This window comes from Plasmodium coatneyi, chromosome 10 (assembly GCF_001680005.1).
Source record: "Plasmodium coatneyi strain Hackeri chromosome 10, complete sequence".
NCBI classification, from domain to species: domain Eukaryota; phylum Apicomplexa; class Aconoidasida; order Haemosporida; family Plasmodiidae; genus Plasmodium; species Plasmodium coatneyi.
The window spans coordinates 191,345-209,693 of NC_033565.1; the positions used below are offsets into that span (position 1 = coordinate 191,345).

General features: G+C 36.1%; 5 protein-coding genes across 5 annotated transcripts; 2 read left to right on the top strand and 3 right to left on the bottom strand.

Moving 5' to 3' along the window:
- Positions 1–646: 646 nt before the first annotated feature.
- On the bottom strand, positions 647–2,641 carry PCOAH_00028480 (Uncharacterized protein; the record flags this gene model as incomplete). The annotated part of the gene is made up of 1 exon (XM_020059653.1): positions 647–2,641. The coding sequence occupies one exon, from the start codon at positions 2,639–2,641 to the stop codon at positions 647–649; it is 1,995 nt and encodes a 664-aa protein (XP_019915511.1).
- Positions 2,642–3,987: 1,346 nt separating this feature from the next.
- PCOAH_00028490 (Diaphanous-like protein) lies at positions 3,988–11,610 on the top strand (the record flags this gene model as incomplete). Its single annotated transcript, XM_020059654.1, has 1 exon — positions 3,988–11,610. One exon carries the CDS (start codon positions 3,988–3,990, stop codon positions 11,608–11,610), a length of 7,623 nt encoding a protein of 2,540 aa, XP_019915264.1.
- A 340-nt stretch (positions 11,611–11,950) lies between these two features.
- On the bottom strand, positions 11,951–14,352 carry PCOAH_00028500 (Uncharacterized protein; the record flags this gene model as incomplete). The annotated part of the gene is made up of 10 exons (XM_020059655.1): positions 11,951–12,175; positions 12,261–12,332; positions 12,501–12,642; positions 12,804–12,932; positions 13,038–13,107; positions 13,204–13,271; positions 13,384–13,426; positions 13,569–13,645; positions 13,823–13,874; positions 14,137–14,352. 10 exons carry the CDS (start codon positions 14,206–14,208, stop codon positions 12,148–12,150), a joined length of 753 nt encoding a protein of 250 aa, XP_019915315.1.
- A 319-nt stretch (positions 14,353–14,671) lies between these two features.
- On the top strand, positions 14,672–15,216 carry PCOAH_00028510 (Uncharacterized protein; the record flags this gene model as incomplete). Its single annotated transcript, XM_020059656.1, has 3 exons — positions 14,672–14,782; positions 14,932–15,039; positions 15,163–15,216. The coding sequence occupies 3 exons, from the start codon at positions 14,672–14,674 to the stop codon at positions 15,214–15,216; spliced, it is 273 nt and encodes a 90-aa protein (XP_019915228.1).
- A 124-nt stretch (positions 15,217–15,340) lies between these two features.
- PCOAH_00028520 (Uncharacterized protein) lies at positions 15,341–18,339 on the bottom strand (the record flags this gene model as incomplete). The annotated part of the gene is made up of 2 exons (XM_020059657.1): positions 15,341–17,257; positions 17,548–18,339. The coding sequence occupies 2 exons, from the start codon at positions 18,337–18,339 to the stop codon at positions 15,341–15,343; spliced, it is 2,709 nt and encodes a 902-aa protein (XP_019915514.1).
- Positions 18,340–18,349: the final 10 nt, after the last annotated feature.

The following is an 18,349-nucleotide window of genomic DNA, read 5'->3' on the forward strand; positions in this document are numbered from 1 at the left end:
TTTTGTTCCCTCACATGAGGTACGTTCCGGATTGTTCCTTGCAATCTATTATTTTTGTTTGTGAATATAGCGTTTTGTAATTGATTCTTAAAAAGGATGTCCACATGTCATGGATGCTAACCGTTCTATTAACATGCATTCATGTTAATTATGATTTCCGTTCCCTATGCAATAGTTTTTCCTCCTTTTTTTTTTCCAATTCCGTCCTAACATGTTCTTCCGCCACCAAACAAAAACTTAACTACTGTAACATATGTTAAAATACCGATACTTTTTCTACTAAACGTATCAGCAAAACATGGCACAAATGCATGGAGTAACGTTAGTTAATTACTTTGAAAAGGGTTGCGAAATGCGCAAATTTTGTTACACCAAATGGTTTGCTCATTCGAATCAAAAAAAAAAAAAAGAAAACAAAAACAAAAGGTGTGCATGGTGAACGGAGAAGAAGCGTAACGAACAGTGATCACTTCTATCTTTCCTATGAACAACGTCCCACCATGCGATAATTAATTATTCGGGAAAACCCCCCCAAATGAAGGATAATTAAAAAAAAAAAAAAAAAAAATTATTTCTCATGTACAGAGATGAACACATGTGAGCAAATAGTTGTACTACTATTATAATTCCCCTCCCCTGGGAAATTTCAAAAAACCCACCTCTTGAACTGCAAAAACTTAAACATAGAGATGGTTGAAAAGACAAATGAAAAAAGAAACCACTGGCAAGCATAATTAAAATGTGTTGTCTCATCGGCGTAAAATTTGAAATACTCCCTTTTCTTCTTATGTATAAAATGTTCATCATATCGAAAAGGTTTCCCCTTTGGAGGGGACGTATTCGTTTCCTTCTTATCATTTGTGCCACCTCCACTACTAGGACCCCCTTTCAACAAACGTTTTATCCTTTCTTGACTTTCCCGATCCATGTCATCTAAGGTAATGCCATTTAGTTTGTCCAAATGAGAGTTCAGCAACTTGGTGCCCCCTTTACCCCAATTGGAATAATGTTCCCTTATTATATCACCATTATAATCTTCGTGAACGATTATATCATATATATTGGCAATGAAAAAAGAGGAGCCTTCGAACTGTGCAATATTTGCATAGTGACAAATTTCTGCAATGTCATAATAGTAGAGATAATTGCTGTACACACTCTTGTTAGAAAGGTTTTTTAATTTCCTAAAGGAACATTCGTATAGCTCACCAGGATCTAATACACCCCTAATTGTCACAACTTTGGGAATTTCTTTCTTTTTCTCTTCTAACATATCTTCCGCTATTAATCCCCTATTTACTAGTATACACTTGCCATTTTTTAAAAATATGGGACAAATTACGTAATAATATTTTTTTTTTTTATCATGTTCATACATTTTGGGTCCTACAAAAAATTCGTTAGTTGTATCCAGCACTCCAGTTAGCTGCACTTTCCTATATTTGTACTTTTCAATTATAAGTTTTTTCAATTCCTCTTCTGTTACACCTTTTGGAAAAACTTTTCTGTAAAATTGGGTTACGAAATTTTCGTTTCTTATTCGATTCACCCAATAATGTACACTATCAGCATTTTCCAAATCGACGGTTAATTTATTTTCCTCTTCAAGCGCAACATCACAATTTAATGTTTGTAAATCCTTCTCTTGTTCGTCCGTTTGTTGGATATCTTCTCTGCTCTTGTTACCACAGATTGATTTATCCTCTTTTGTACACACCCCATCTGGGGGTCCTTTTATCCTCTCATAAAATGATAATACGATGGGAACTACATTTAGCAAGTTAAAATTCCTCAGTAAATCGTCTTCCCCTTCGTGCTGCTGCAAATTTTGGTAATTCTTTTTCAAAGCTAAAAAATCATCAAACCATGGGAAACCAGAGTCAGTAATGTTTATAACTGGTTGACTCAAATTGTGCATAATGTAATCAATTAGAAATTTCTTCTTCCCCATTTTTTTGTACTGCCAAACACCCATGAAAAAACAGAAGGAACAAATAAAAGACGAATAAAAAAAGAAAAAGACTCTTTCATTTTTTCTCAGTCCGAATTTACTATTACGAACGCATCGAAAAATGGGAGAAGATACTTTGTTCTTTATATCGATCAGCCTTATAATTGTGCTATTTTCACATTCTAATGGTAAATAATATTGTCCTTCACTTTTTTTAATTAAATTTATTTCCTCTTCATTGGCTTTATAAAGTTTTTGACTTGGGTATTTAAAATGCGCTAGGGAAATTTCCTTATCTTCATTTGTCACTATCCTTCTTTCATTGATTTTTTTTTCCACGCTTTTTAATTCCTCATTTAATAGGTCTATTTGAACCTCGTACAGGGGGAATTTCTTTCTGCACATCGCCCCAAACGGGGATTTCCTCCTCCTCTTCGTAACATTGTGTACCTTTTTTCCCCTCACGACATGGCGATATTTTCCGCTTCTCCAAAATGGCGATAGCTTCTTTCTGCGCTCTATCCTAAACAGTCTACTGGCACACGTTTTGCTCACATGGTGTGATGCTAAAGCGGCGGATCGGGCACACTCTACATGCAGTTCGCAAACAGCCCGTGTTCGCACAAAATAGGTGCTGTTCAACTTGAAAATTAATTCTTTTACATTCAGCACATTATTTAAAAAAGGCATTCTACTATGTTGACTCGGAAGCAGAATTTGGATGTTGCGATAAATGCGCGGTTCGTACACAACGTATTCATGTGAGGCGTATATTATGCACATGCGTCACACTTCCTCCTGGTCAACACTCTCATGGATCATTTCCTGGTGAAATCGTTAAACTTACTCCTCACTTCATTGTATATTTCGTACGTTTTTAGCGCAAACCTGTGAAATGTTTCGCTTCTTAACAGAAAGGATTTTATTTTCTCTTCAATTAATTTACCACCGATATCGTTAAAGATAAATGGGAACCTCTTCATGATGAAGGGAGGGGGAAAAAAAACGAGAAATGTAGCACAATGAAGTTACGCATACACGCTGCCGCAAAATGATGGTACTTTTTATGCTAAATGGAGATTAAAAATTTTGTAAATTTGAAAAAAAAAAATCGCGGTGTTCGATTTGAAGGAGATTAACATTATCGTGTTAAACCCAAAACAAAATAGTTGAAGTTTTTCTCATTTTAAATGAATTTGGTTCTAATGTAAGAATGAAAAATATGCGATTTCGCCAGTTAAACGCATTGTTATTTTTACGCGCAACGCTTTTTTTTTTTTTTTTTTTTTTTCGTTCCGCGTATGACGGAAATACGCATAATAGGATTTAGATATTTATGTGCATATAATGCTAAGCCAAATCGCACCGTGCGCACTTAAAGTTGCATGATTAATTTAAGCAGTTAAATGTGCCCATTGTAATGCAACACTGAAGTGCAACTCTTGCCAAAAAGAACAATATCTGCCTTTTGCGCAAAAAAAAAATTTTTTTTTTTTTGTATCAAATAATGTGGTAGCAAAAGTAAACACTTCAATTTTTGTTGCAAAAAATTTATTTGAACTCCACGTTTTGAATTTTTTTTTTTAAGCACATTTGTCATTTTATAACCATTGCATTTACCATATATCGTTCATCTCTTATAAACCAACTTTTTAGACAATCGCACTTTTGCTGTAATTTGCGCAATTTTAATTGTGTCCATAAATGAGTTATGTGTACTTGCGTAAACATTAACGTACACATTTGCACATTAAAAAAATACGTTCTTGTGTATTTTCATTTTTTCACATTTGTGTTTAATTTTTTGAATTTTTCCCCCTTTGCGTCAGGTTTGAAGTTGTTTCGTCTTCCGCGCCAACCGATACAATAGGGCTCATAGGCAGTTTTCTCTGTATGTTAAATAATAATGCACATGTGCATGCTCACTCACGTGTATGTGACGTTCATCCTAATGATGTTCAATTTTTTTGTGTGATTATGCCGCCTTTTTAACGGTCCTATAAAACGTTCACCCCTTTTGAGAGCAAAAATACAAAATGGAAAATAAGAAAATCGCACTGGCAACAATTAACGATATCGAAACGGACAAAAATGTAGACGCGCTAAGCTTGATCACAAAAATCGACCTCAAACTAACGAATGGGAAAAATGGAAATTCCACAAAAATAAGAAACATCAACTTTGAGGACTCCCTAAGGATGAATGACGAACAGATAAAAGTAAAAGAAGCTGTCTTTATCCTGCACAACATGGAAAACTTCAATTATTCAATTAGTTACACGGAAATTCAAGACATAAGAAATGATTTAAGACTCTTTGCCATTAACAACTATCATGAAAAAAAGTACACAGATTGTTTGATACAATCTATTCACTCATACATGATAGCAAAAAAATATTATTCGAAATATTTTGGCTTCTACATCACGGGTGACATGAGCACAGAGTTAATTTTAATTTGCAAGTGCTACGTATTAGTGGAAAAATATTCCGAAGGAAAGAAATATTTACATGAATTAAAATTTTTAATTGATAATACGCTCATTTATATACACAAAAAGGGGATCCTTGATGACGACCAACACAAAAAGGTAGAACAGGTCAACAATGCTAGTAAGGTCAAAAGTTTAGATTCCAACTATGAAGAACCAGTTATCCTCTGCGGAACGGAGGTTCTATCAAACATACTCTACATTTTTGCAGATCTGTTAAGTTTATATAAACAAAATGAAGAAGCAGAATGCTACTATTTGAAATATCTCTTTATGATAGAAAAATGTTTCAAGGCGGATAGCCTAAATTATAGCGATGCGCTAAATGATGTTTGCTCCTACTATATAAAAATTAGGGACTACTCCAAAGCTTTACCCCTTTGTGAACAGATTCTCGAAATAAGAAAAAAATTCTTTGGCGATTACAATGCAGAAAATCCAAATGAAGTAATTGCCGATTGTTACTGCAACTGGGGGTTGCTTCTTCGATTATCTGGGAACACGATGGAATCCCTACACAAGTACCTAATCGCAGTTGATATGAGAATGAGGATCCATAAAACAAGACAAACTATCCAAGTGCAGGACATTCTACTTTCCTTCGCCATTCTCATGCAACAACTAAACAACTTCCGAATGTCCCTACAGCTTTACAAGGAAGTTTATTCCTTTTACAAAAGCTACTACGGCCCAGATGATATGAACACGAAAGTTGTTTTCAAATTAATTGAAGAATTAGAAAAGGATATCATGAAAGAAAACACCAAGGGAAAAAAAAAGGGATCATCCACCGAGGTGGAAAATTGTATGACAACCATTAATGACAAACTGAGGAGAGACAATAAAGTCGAAAAAGAGTGGAATAACTTTAACAGCAAATCGGATAATATGTCGAAAAAGTCAGACGTGGACCCAAACCTGATTCAGAATCTAATGAATGAACAAGTTTTAATCAATACGAGAAACATGCCCTCTAAAAATTTAAGTAATAAAAGAACGTTTATATCAATGGAAGGAAAATTAAAATATAACGATTTAAACTACTCCAGTATTGATGCGTATAAGCACATGCAATCAAATAAACAGTTCGAAATATTTAAGAGCTCATTTTTTACTATTTCCTCCATTAACAGAATTAAATCTTTATATGCGGATTCGTGGAAAAGTACCCTAATTCCGTCTACTTATATTTTACCCTTTGTTGAAACCAAGTTAGTTGACAATAATTTGGTGAAATATGCCCAGTGCAAGGATTTCCAAAATGCCATTATTTACAAGAGAAAAATTCTACCCATAGTTAATATACCCCTAATAGAAAGAGGATACGTGAAATTGGAAAACGATCAACCGATTATGATTTGCAACGATGATGCCAAGCTTCTCCTCAACGAATGGAACGTTAAGGAACCATTTGTAGACTCCAAGGGGAAGGTAATTAGCAAATATGAAGACCTAGACAAGGAATTTAATATGTTCATATCCATTTTAGATGAAAATAATGAAGTTATGCTTGGTTTTTACAACAACCCTTTGCTTGTGCCAAACCCTGCCATATTTCACTGCCTCATTCTGGGAGACCCATACTATTTTCACAGATACAATCAAGTCAATAATTTGTACTCCTTCGATAATTCAAGCATGTTAAATGGGAAACATTTCAACAAAAAATTCCTTCGACCCGATAAGATAAACGCCTCCAACATTAATGCAAATAGTAATAATTTGCATGATTCTAACAAATATGAGAAAATAAAAAATGGGAGCACGAAACACTTGGGATTAGGGGCCAAAAATGGATCTTTCCAAATTGCGCAGAAAAAAAGCATTGCAGAGGAAAGTAGCACAAACGGTGAAGCGATGAATAAAGAGGGGCACGCTAAGCCGGATGAGACACTGGACAGAAGCATGACCAATGAACTCGTGAAGGGGAAAAACTTACTAAAGGAAGAATCGGAGGGGGAGGCATTGAAGGAGCAAAAAAAAGGGGAGACGAGCGAAGAAAAGAGCGAAGTAAAAAGGGACGACCAACAGGATGCCCAACAGAGTGACAAAAATGAATCAAGGAGGGAATCCCGCAGAGAATCCCGCAAGGGAACCATGAGCCAGACGCAGAACCAACCGAAGAGTACTGCCCAAAGCGAACTGGATGAGCTGAACCAACTTATGAAGAAAATAAAGTCTAAGGAGGAAAGACAAGTCAAAACAACGTCAAACATCTTTAGCGATCCTAAAGAAGCACCGAAACAAAAACTACCAATTAAGAAAGTGCACGTTCTACAGTTCAAGAATAATAATTCCTCCACCTTATTTTCAAGAGAAAAGTATGCATTAAAGAGTACCGGAAAGTTGAGCAACGTATTTTCAAGGCCTAAAGAAAAAATAAAGCTAATTGGGTATAGCAATTCGAACCAAAACGATAAATTAGAAAAAACGTTAAGAGAAATTAAATTAAATAAGGAACCCATCCTGAAGGCATCCATTGATCATAATATCAGAATGGATCTTCAAAGTAACATGAACAGCATGGAACAACACGACATCGACAATTTGAAGAGAGAAATATATTACGAAAATGCAAAGTCGTCTAATAGTCACACCAATTCGGATGATTCTACCTCAGGCAATGACAGCGAAAAGTTGTCTAGCTGTAGGAAATACCACAAGTACAAAGGGAAGAAGAGAAAATCGTCAACCAAGCTTTCTAAAGGAAGTACTAGTATTGGCGCAGATAGCAACTCTCCTAACGAAAGTGACGATTATGTGGAAAGTTCCAGTGACTTCACCGCAGGTAGTAGTAACAATAGCGGTACCCATATAAAGACGAATCATTACCGTAAGGCATTTTACCCGCAGGACTGCGAAAATGATGAAGATGAAGACGTTATTGATATATGTAAAATTCTTGATGTGAATCAATCGTACGAAAGTTCAAGTCAGTACTCTAATGCAAGTTCGTTAACAAGTAAGAAAGGGAGTCACAAAGGAAACACATCAAGTTATGTCATCAACTATGAGAATAATCGAGCGGGACAACCAAGTGACAGAAGTAATAGCCCCTTCATTTCTGAGGTGAACAACGTTAGCAATATATCGAATGGACACACAATATACGAAAAGGATGGTAAGAAAGAATGTGCCGATTTGGGGGATCACCAAAGTGGATCACCAAACATCCTCAGTAAAAGCAATGCATTCCACATTAAGGACAAAATAAGCCACATAAAAAACGTAAACAAGAGTGACATTTTGTTTAAATTTAGATTTAATCATGAAGGTTCATTAAGTAACGAAAATGTACTTTCCGATAGCGATATAAGTGAGAGCGAACTGTATGCAAATCCGTTTGGAAGTGCACAGGGCACCGCTACCAAGTGGCAATCCAATGGAAGTGAAACAACGGAAGATGGACACTCTTCAGAGTATTCATCTTTCCATAGGAAGAACAAACAAGTAGGAACATCATCAAACGATGAAGATAATAAAATAAACGTCCCCTCTGCGGAGGAAAATTTATTTGTCAGTAATGACAACAAAGGGTTCCTTAAGAATAATAAGGATTATAGCGGGGTGAACAAGACGGGGGAAGAAATTGTCCTCAGTGAGAACGAAGAATTTTATGAGGAAATAATTTTCAAAGAGGAAAAGATAAATTCGGAAGATGAAGAAATTGCAGATAGGTCTGATATTGAGAAGAGTGATGATATGACATACAACAATTCTGAAGAGCATTCAAATGTGGGTTATCAAAATGGACACTTTAGCAAAATTTATCAGGACAGCCAACCATACCAGCAAGATGAAGAAACAACCTCAGAGTGGCAACAAAACGAACTAGCTGATATGGATAAAGAAATCTTCACAGACAATTTATACCTGAGAAGTAACTTCATAGAAGAACTAGATTCTAATTTGATTACCCACAAGTACATAAGCAATAATACGGAAAAGGAACCCTCAAAGGAAGAGTCCTTAAATGGAAGGAATAACATCCCAACTGATTTGCTAAATAACAAAATGGATAACACACATAGCAACAAATCGTACAAAAAAAGAAAGGGAAAAAAATTCTTATCAAATAATAAACACCTGCCTGAGAATGAAGCAGACATATCGTTAAGCAATTACCATGATGAATATTCAAGCAAAAATGACAGTGTAAATATAGTGTATTACCGCCCTTATGATGATAAGGAGCACACTAAAAGGGAAAATACGAATGACAGACACATCACAGGAACAGAATTATGCTCCAATTTATCCAGTACCAGTATACACAGCATACGTGCCGTGTATAGTGATAATAACATCACCCAAGAATGTGACATAAATTATGATTCCTCATTTTATTCAAACGTAGGAAGTGATAATAATAGCAATATCATGAAGGGAAAGAAAAAAAAAAAAAAAGCAACCTTCCTACACCCCAATAAAGCAACAAAATTTTCTAAACTGCTTTCTTTTTTTTCGAAGAAGAAAAAAGAGAAACTCCCCAAATCGAGCACGTCCAGTGGTGAACCCACCCCCAGCAAACATTCCCCACTGAATGAAAAAGATAAAGATACGCTTTTCCCAAGCAACCCCTTCAGTGATATATCAATAGACAAAAAGAACGAGAAGGATGTCAGTCTATCAAACAATGCTAAACTAAGGAACGGAAAAAAAAAACGCCTCTTTCTATCAGAACCGCTACACGGAATGGACAAACCGAAGCTCAGCATCAAACCGAAGGGATTGGGGTTAAAAAAAGTGTTAATGATGAAAAAGGGGATTTTTAGCAAGAAGAGTGCCCTTGAGAAGAAGGAATCGCTATCCAAGGGTAGCGAGGTTGGCGCTGTGGAAGAAAAGGGGAAGGCTCCTCTTGTTAATAAGTCACCCGAAGGAGATGCAGGCACTGGTGAAGCGGGTAATGCGGGTGATGCGTCTGAAATATCCAAAACGCCTGAACCATCTGGCGAAGCAAACACTAATGACCAACCGATCGAAGAAGCGAACGCCAAGGAAGACCCCACCAAAGAAACTGGAAACGAGGACAAATCTGTGACGAAAGAAAACTCAAAAGAAATCACCAGTGATGAAGAATCAAACGAAAAAAATAACGAAGCATCCGAAAACGTAGAAAATAAATTCCCGAAAAAAATGAACCCGCTAAGTGTTCCCAAAAAAATAATGGTAAAAAAAATAGTGCCAAAAATTGTGGTAAATAAAGAAATTATTATAAAAGACAAAAGTACCATCAAAAAAAGCGTGGACATTAAGCATGAAGTAAAAACCGTGAAAAACATAAATGACAAATTACCATTCGATGTTTTGAGAAAAGTAAAATATTGCAAGATTGGATTTGAACCGGACGAAACCTTGGGCACCCTCCCCACAGTTCATTTGCTGAATGAAGATAAAGTTCTCATAGCCATCGTTCCCTGGCAGCTGGATCTAACCTCCTTTTCCTTGGCAAAATCATCAGTCGAAGAAGAAACTATCAAAAAAATAGGATTAATGCATAAAAAATTCGACTTATCCATTGAAGACAGGAAAAATGAAGTACTAAATGAGAATCGCCTATTAACAGGAGAGGGGCTAAAGGAACTCGGTTTCACCTCCACACCAACTAGTAAGGCAGCCATTCATAGCATAAACCTGCTGGAAGGTATAGATACGAATGCTCTGAAAAATGCCTACAGAATAGAGAAACAAAGTGAACCAAAGGAAAAAACACCGACGCCGAAAAAGGAACCACCAAAGATGGCACCGAAAGAAAAAGGAGGCGAAAAAGGAGGCAAAAAGGGAGGACCCAAATTTATGAAGGGACCCCCAAAAGGAGTAAAAGGAGGACCTGTTATAGGAAAGGGAAAGGGTAAAATATCCATAATGAAGCAAGCAAAGGATGAAGGAAAAACCAAGAGATTTTTCTGGGAAGCCCTATTCGAACAAGACATTCCAGGAACATTATTTGAAGACAAAAAGGAATTAATATCCAAAATAGCCATAGAAAAAGAAAGTGTGGAGAAATCATTTGCCAAAGCTGTTAGTAAAAAGGAAGAAACAGGAGAATTGAAAATTAAAAAACCAAAGGTTATTCAACTATTGCCTGATTCGAAGAGGGAATACAATATGTCCATTGCTCTATCCAAATTTAATAATTACACATTCAAAGAAATAAGGGATGCTATCATGGATCTAAATCCAAAAATACTTAACATTGACAACACAGAAGTTTTAATGCAGTATGTACCCACGGCAGAAGAATTCGAAATCGTTAAGGAGTACATACTTTCAAATGGTGACTTGAACTTAGTTGACAAACCAGAACAGTACGTTGCCGCACTTATGGGAGTGCCACTACTAAAGCAGAGATTGGAGTCCCATTATTTTGCTCTATCGTTTAAGGAGAATTACGAAAATACCTTAACTCCGCTGGAAAATATATTAGAATCATGCGAAGCGGTGAAAAATTCTACAAAACTTTTCACCATTTTGTTTACCATATTAAATGTGGGTAACACATTAAACTATGGAGATCCCCAAAGGGGAAATGCCTTTGGCTTTAAACTAACAACCTTGGCTAAGCTAAATGATATACGATCAACCACCAAGCCAGTTAAAACGCTTTTTCAATATATTTGCGAAATTATCTATCAAAAAAGTGCAGACACTTTAGAAATTATTGAAGAACTGAGATCCATCGAGAAGGTTACCAAAACGGACAAACAGATAATCGACTCTATTCTGCAGAAACTAAAATTAGGTTCTAACAAAATTAAAAACGTCTTAGATCAAGCTAAAAAGAATCCAGATGATCCATTATATGAAGCACTCAAAGAATTCTACTTTAGTGTAGAACCCAAAATTGAAGAATTAGATACTTTCTACAACCAAACCTTTGCTGTGTTCAAGGAAATTGCTCTCTACTTAGGCTATAAGGAAAAGGAAGTTGCAAACATACAAGTACAAGATTTTTTTAAAGAATTGTGGAAATTCATCCAGTCAATTGAATTTAACAGAAAAACAATTAACGAGACGACTCTCAAGGAGCTCAAGAAAAAAGAAAAGGAACTGGAAAATGTCAAGAAGGGAGCGGTCCTTAGTAAAAAACAAAATTTCACCATCGTTAAGAAGCAAGAGAAGGAGTCAAAAACGAAGCTGGAAAAAAAAACGTTCAAGATATTTTAATGTAAATGTACTGAAAAAATTGTGCAGCGTAACTTGTCTGCACAAAATGGGCGATCCCATTGGAATTTTGCCTGCCTCATCAGAAGAAAATCGTTTTTCCTTCATTTTAGTTAATCCTATAGTTAATTTATTTTTGCACATTTCTATAATGTATGTGTTTGCATAACCTTTTTTGGCGCCAATTTATCCGCCGCGACGTCCGTGCACATCGATTCGTGAACCCCCCTTTTCGAACACGTTTCTGTGAAAATTCATTCACCATATGAGAAGAACCGCCCAATGTCACGCATCGCGAAAACAAGGGTGTAATTTTTTTTTTTTTCCAATTTTGTTCCGGTTTAGTTAAACAATGCAAACTCAAACAAAGAGATAGCACAACGTTCCCAACTTAGTCACTTAAAAAAGAAAAGTTGACAAATTTGGTTTGCTTCACAAATATATATCTTCTAATTTTTATAGAGAACAAAAAAAAAAAAAAAAAAAAAATATGCTTTATTGCTACCAACTGGAAGAACAAAGAATGCGAAAGATAATTCTTCATTGATAATTTTTCTTCAGTCTCCACCTGTAACGGTGCAAGTATTTGCAAAATATATAATACGCAACGTGCTTGATGTTATTAACCCATGCTTAATATGACTCAAACTAACCTCGTCGCGGCAGCTGTAATGGGCATGTCGCCGTCTGGGCAATCGTCCAGCACATTTACATGATCGCAGGCCCTTTTTAAAACGGTGAAATGATTAATGAAAAAATAAATGCACAAATGAGAATAGAAAAGTTCTACATTAGGCAAACTTCCCATGTGAATAACGAAAGAAATTCACTCCGTCCAAATTTCGACGTGATGACATCTTTCTAATCATTCGTTCTGTCCTATGTGGTATTACCACCAAGCGTGACATTTTAAGCTCCACTCCTCCAACATTTGAATAGTATGGCCAGAAAAATTCACTTGAAATTTACAGGGCCCATGATATAGCACAGACGGTTCGCACGATCGCAAAGTGCCCTTCACTTTCTCCCATTTTTCTTCAAAAAAAATAGATAATTTGCACAAATATAAACAGGTGGATGCATATGCACGTTTATTCCATTGCATACTTGTGACATTAGCATGGTGGAGAAAAAGAAACGCGTATTCGTGCCTTTTCTTTTTTTTTTTATCGTTTTTCCCCGTCTTCATGCATTACCTGGACAATAGGAAGTAAAATTCCTCACACATTTTTTGCAGGGCCAAAATGTTTGGCATTCTTTAGACCACGTTTCCTTTGTCTTCTCTGTCATGTCTTTTATGTTGAGCGGCTCCCCAACACATGGGCCTAATGAGCAAAAGGGGGGTGAAAAAAATAGTTATTCCTAAAAAGGGTGAATAGGTAAAATAGGAAAAGCTGAAGTGGGCTTATAAGTAACTTTTCATCTTTAACCGTCATAGGTGGAAGACGGTGCGCATATCTCTTCGTCAATTTGGTGAACAGATCCGATATAGTTATAATCCTGAATATGTTAACATGAGAGCGTTTTCCCTTAATTTGTCGTAAAATATAACAAAATGAAAAAAAAAAAAAAAAAAATTGCAAGAGTTTCCCTAACATTTGGACAAGGCGTGTTGTAGTCCCTTTCACAAATAATATCCGGGTCAATAAATTCAGCCTTATTCACTAACAAAGGAAGCAAAGTAAATTAGCAATGTAGAAAAGTGTCATGTGTAGAGGCAACACTACAACGTGTGTAGTGTGCTTGATTTTGAAGGGGATAATTTCCTTCCAGTACATTCGACGTTTGGTGGCGGAATGGTTTTTAATTCCTTTAATAGCTGAAACGGTGAAAATATTGAGGGGTATATAATTGTTCTAATTCAGGTGTACGCTATGAAGAAGAAGCTGGATGCTTCTCTTCTCTGCAACAGGTGTGTACACATGTGCATATACACGCATGTGTGTTCATTTTTGCCCTACCTCCCCCGCGAGGTTCGTGTTTGAGGGACGGCCATTAATCGTCGTTGGTGATCTTGAAGAGCTCGTTATTATGTCGCCTAAAAATTGTGCACGTTTACGTTTTATGCTTTAACCCATCAATTGATTTATATGCGTGCAAGCATATACTCAGTGGCACGGTCCAATATACTAACTTGTCACATTTAAAAATGCCAAAATTCATTTCTACAATTTTGTGCAAAAAAAATGTTAGATTTTTTCTTTTCCTAAAGAACCTGCACTCCCCCCTATGTTCTCTAACTCGGTGTCCGAAAAGAGTTCATCTTTCTTCCGTGTTCATTCGGACATTTTAGTATATAAAAAAAAAAAAAAATACATTTAAGGCTAAAATGTAATACTCCTTCCGGCATTATCTGTTCTCTTAATTTCTCTTATCGAATTTTCTGGCTATAACATATTCACACGTTTGCGTAATAACGCTCCAAATGAGTAAGCCATTTTCGTTGCATACGGTTATGCACTCATAAGGTACATTTTTCCGCACTACATGGATGTGCACCTTTTTTCATTTACATTTTTACAAACTTACGATCTCATTTTCACACAAAGCTATCTCGAAACAGAAAAAAAGAAAGAGGAAGAATGGGAAAAGGTTATTCATTTTTAGTAACAATTTTGCGCTCTAACTGTACAATGACAAACTTATTTATTATGTGTTAAATGTATCCAGGTACTCCCTTACGTATGTTCTTATGCGCATAAGTGTACATGGACGTGGCACCCTTTTTGCAAACCTCAAACGTCCAAATGGAAGAATTGTAGTTTGCAACACAGGCCTATTTCATTTCACGCCAACATCACACCGTTTTTATGTACCAACTCGTCATAATAATGCCCAGATTAAACACCTTAACGTGTAGTTACACATTAACACTTTTTTTCTTATAGTGTACAGCTTAACGCTTTTTCCTTTCTTACTTTATTTTATTTATTCTTTTTTTGTGCGTTCTGTTCATGTGAAAAAGGTGATGACAACAAAGATAAGCCAGGAAAAGACAAAAATACAAAAATAGTAAAAACAAATTGTAGTGTACAAATTGTGAATAAAAAAACACGTAAACAATATGCTGACAAGGGGGCAGGCTATCGTAATCATTTTCCTATTTTCTACAATTTTGTGGATATACAAATTTGACAAATACAAAAAATCAAATAACCTCGTTAAATGGATACTCGTAAAAAACAGGAAAATATATTAACAAGACAAATTGTGAAAATATGGAAAAACTTTCCATCTATTCTTTTCACCATAACAAATAATTTACAAAAAAATTAGCAAAGATGAAAAGAAACAAATGAATTTTTCCTTTTTTATAACTTACAGATTCCGCTCTATCTCATAGCTGCAATATCGACCTACGCGATTGTGTCCATATCTATAAGCTTATACAATTTTAATAACGTGCCCAATGGTCAGGAAGATTTGCTAAATGTAATGATACAAAAAAAAATTCAACCAGTTTATGCGTCACGTGTCTAATAATTTACAACTACTTCTTTTCCATACTGTGTATCCCTGCAATATATTTTTTCACTTTTATAACATTTCTTGAAGGAGCTGAAGAACATCAGAAAGGAACTGGAGCAGAGAAATTTCACGTTTAGTTAAAAATTACAAAATGAGGGGAGATGGTAACTTCTTTCGACACAATTTGTTTCGTCAGAAGAGGATTTTACGATGAAACGGACGCGAACTGTGTCATTGAGGGGGGGTTATTCTTCACTTCGCCGCTTTACCGATTTACTACCCCTTTCTTCGAAAAGACGCCCTTGAGGACTATATTTTTCGGCGAAAAGGACATGGGGAATGAGTGCAGTGACAGATTTAACTCCTCCCCCTCGGCCCCACTTCCCGTGGCACTAAACAACTTTTGCAAAATTTGAAACCTCAGGTTATTATAAAAGTGCATACACTTAAATGAAATTCCGGCGTTTTCGCTTTCACACAATTTGGACAGCAAATTAACAAACGAATATATGTTCGGGATGGTTCTCCTCATGATTTTTTTCCCATACTTGTCGTACCTTTTCTTGTATATGGAAAAATCGTCTAAATCACCCAAATGGGCAACATCGTCCATGTCTCCACCTCCATCGCCATCCTTGTGTGTTTTCCCATCTCTGGAAGAAGCCTGCATATTCAGATGAGAAACCTCCTCAGTCGAACCCTCTGCAGCATACATCACATCGGTGTGCTCCCCTTTTGATGCCCCACCCGTATCCTCTGCACACTGGCCAATGCTGTAGCCCACCTGGGCGTAATACTCCCCTTTGTAAATATAACTTTCAATTTGATTAACTATCATATCATTGTTAAAATCGAAAATGTGTTTTCTCAATTCTCTATATTTCGTATAACAACAGGAGCAAGTGAGAAAGGGGATCCTTTCTTCGACGCAGGTCCTCAAAATATAATCTGTTAACCCTCCACAGGAATGTAAACCAACTATTAAATTTATTTTATATTTTTTAAAGTCAAAATTTAATATCGATTCGTGCATAATTAACACGTTCTTTATTTTGTTTGCAAAAATTTTAATGAAACAACTGAAGAGTGAATTTACGTTAATGTCTAATATAATTACGAGGACGTTTTTAAAGGCTAGCGAAATGTGAATTCCCAAATCTCCTTTCCCTCCCCCGACGTCCAGGATGCAATAATCGTACGTCAAATTGGGGTCACAATCAATGTTTGCGCTTTTCCCCATTTTAGGCGTTACATTTTGTTCCTCTTCAAAGGTTACTCCATCAGCGCGGTCATAATTCATAGGTGTATTTTCCTCATCCAACCTTTTGCAATTCATGATCAAGTCCCCACTCGTCTTCGTGCATCCCTCCACGTAGAACCTCCTAATGTCGTAAAACTGGACATCACTCCATTTCGAATTTTCAAACAAGTTCACATTTTTTTCTCTCAAAAGTTGTACACTTCTTCTTATCTTTTCTGTGTTTTCCTCACTAACGAGTTGATCATTCTTCTCCATAAAGAGCTCTATGAATTCTAAATAATTTTGGAAAAACGTGTCGTTGCTTTCTATATACTTGTTCACCAACGTGGACATGTGAAAAAATATATCTCCCCCACTAAACACCTTAATTTTTGAATTTCGTTCTTCTATTTCTTCGAGTAATATTTTTATGTGATTAATCATCCACTGTACCTGTGGCATCTTCTTATTGTTCATATAGGACGTTATATCTTTTTTTTTCTTTTTTTTCGGCTTTTTTTTCTTCTTCTTCGTTTGTTCTGTGGCATCTCCACTCGCTCTTGTATCCACCACTACATGGTCATTAACCTGATTTAGGTTCAGATCACAGAGCATAATCCTGTGCAATCGTTTGTCATCATTCATTTCCATTTTGTAGTTAAATTCGCTCGGCTCTATTTCAAACAGTTTGGGAATTACGTCAATAATTTTTAAAATGAAAATTTCAAAATTATTCATTTTCTGATTACTTATACTTTCATAATTTTTATTTTTGTAGATAATGCTTCGTATGAATCTTCTTTTCGTGTCCTCTTTACTGTTATAAATCTGCCGAATGGAGATTTCCTTCATTTGCAAACTTCTGCACACAGTTAGCATGGAAAAAAAACCTCCTTCGAATAATTTTAACAGTTCGTTGATGTTGAAGAATTCGTAGTTAACCTGAGGAGAAGGGGTACACATACATCTATGATTAATTGCTCTAACGATGACGGGCAAGTGGGTATAACAAATTGAATGGGCTTGCATAAAAAATTGTGGACACTAACGGCGAGGAATGAACACAAAAGGAGGACTATTCAATACGAACTGTTTCTTTTCTTTCCACTCTCCTTAAACACATAAGGATGCACTCACATATGTACACCCCTTCATTGGTACACCTCCCCATTCGAAACTATACACACGCACAACTTTTGCCTGTTTCTTATTTTATTTTATTCTTTCCGTACCTTCAGCAGGTAGGCCGAAAAAACCAATAGGGATTTCTCATTCGTGTTCGTCAAGGCAGGCAATCCTATAATGTACAACAGCGTATCCGTCTTTATGACCTTCCTTAAAATTTCATACTTTATATATTCGTTCACTAAGAGTACAGGGTCATTTTCCATGTTATCTGTTGAGTTATCCTTTATGGGGCTCCCTTCCTCGGTAGATGTCTGCACATTTTCATTCCTTTTCACATCCGCATAAAACTCCTTGGACAGTCGAACGGAATGTTCGAACAAATCGCTACTGAAGCTGACGTCCTTATTGTCCATCTGTCCTGTGTGAATGTCCTCCAATAAAGATTTTCGGAATAAATCAAATTTGTCTTCGTCCACGTAAAAGTCCTTGCTGATTACCAATTGGATGTTCTTATCTTCTGATAAGGATTCTTCATTAAATTTATTTTCCACCACGCAAAAGTGAGCACCCTCATTATTATCACCCGTACAGGGGGAATTTACTTCCCCTTTAGGAGGATTCCCCTGCACATCATCATACTTCAAAACGTGATATCTATAAAATAAAACATTTTCCTTTGTATTTATTTTCCCATTCGAAATTGTGTCACAGAAGAGTAACAACTTTCCATGCCTCCTCACATTTTTCACCTTACAAATTAGGTGAACAAAATCTTTAAAATCATGTTTCAGTGATTTGGAGAAGGCGCTCAGCGCTTCAAAATGCACCTTCCTCTCGTCGTATATATTTATTTCGTGTTCAGTAACACCCACCATTGTGTTTCTATTTTCCCGCATCGTACATCTG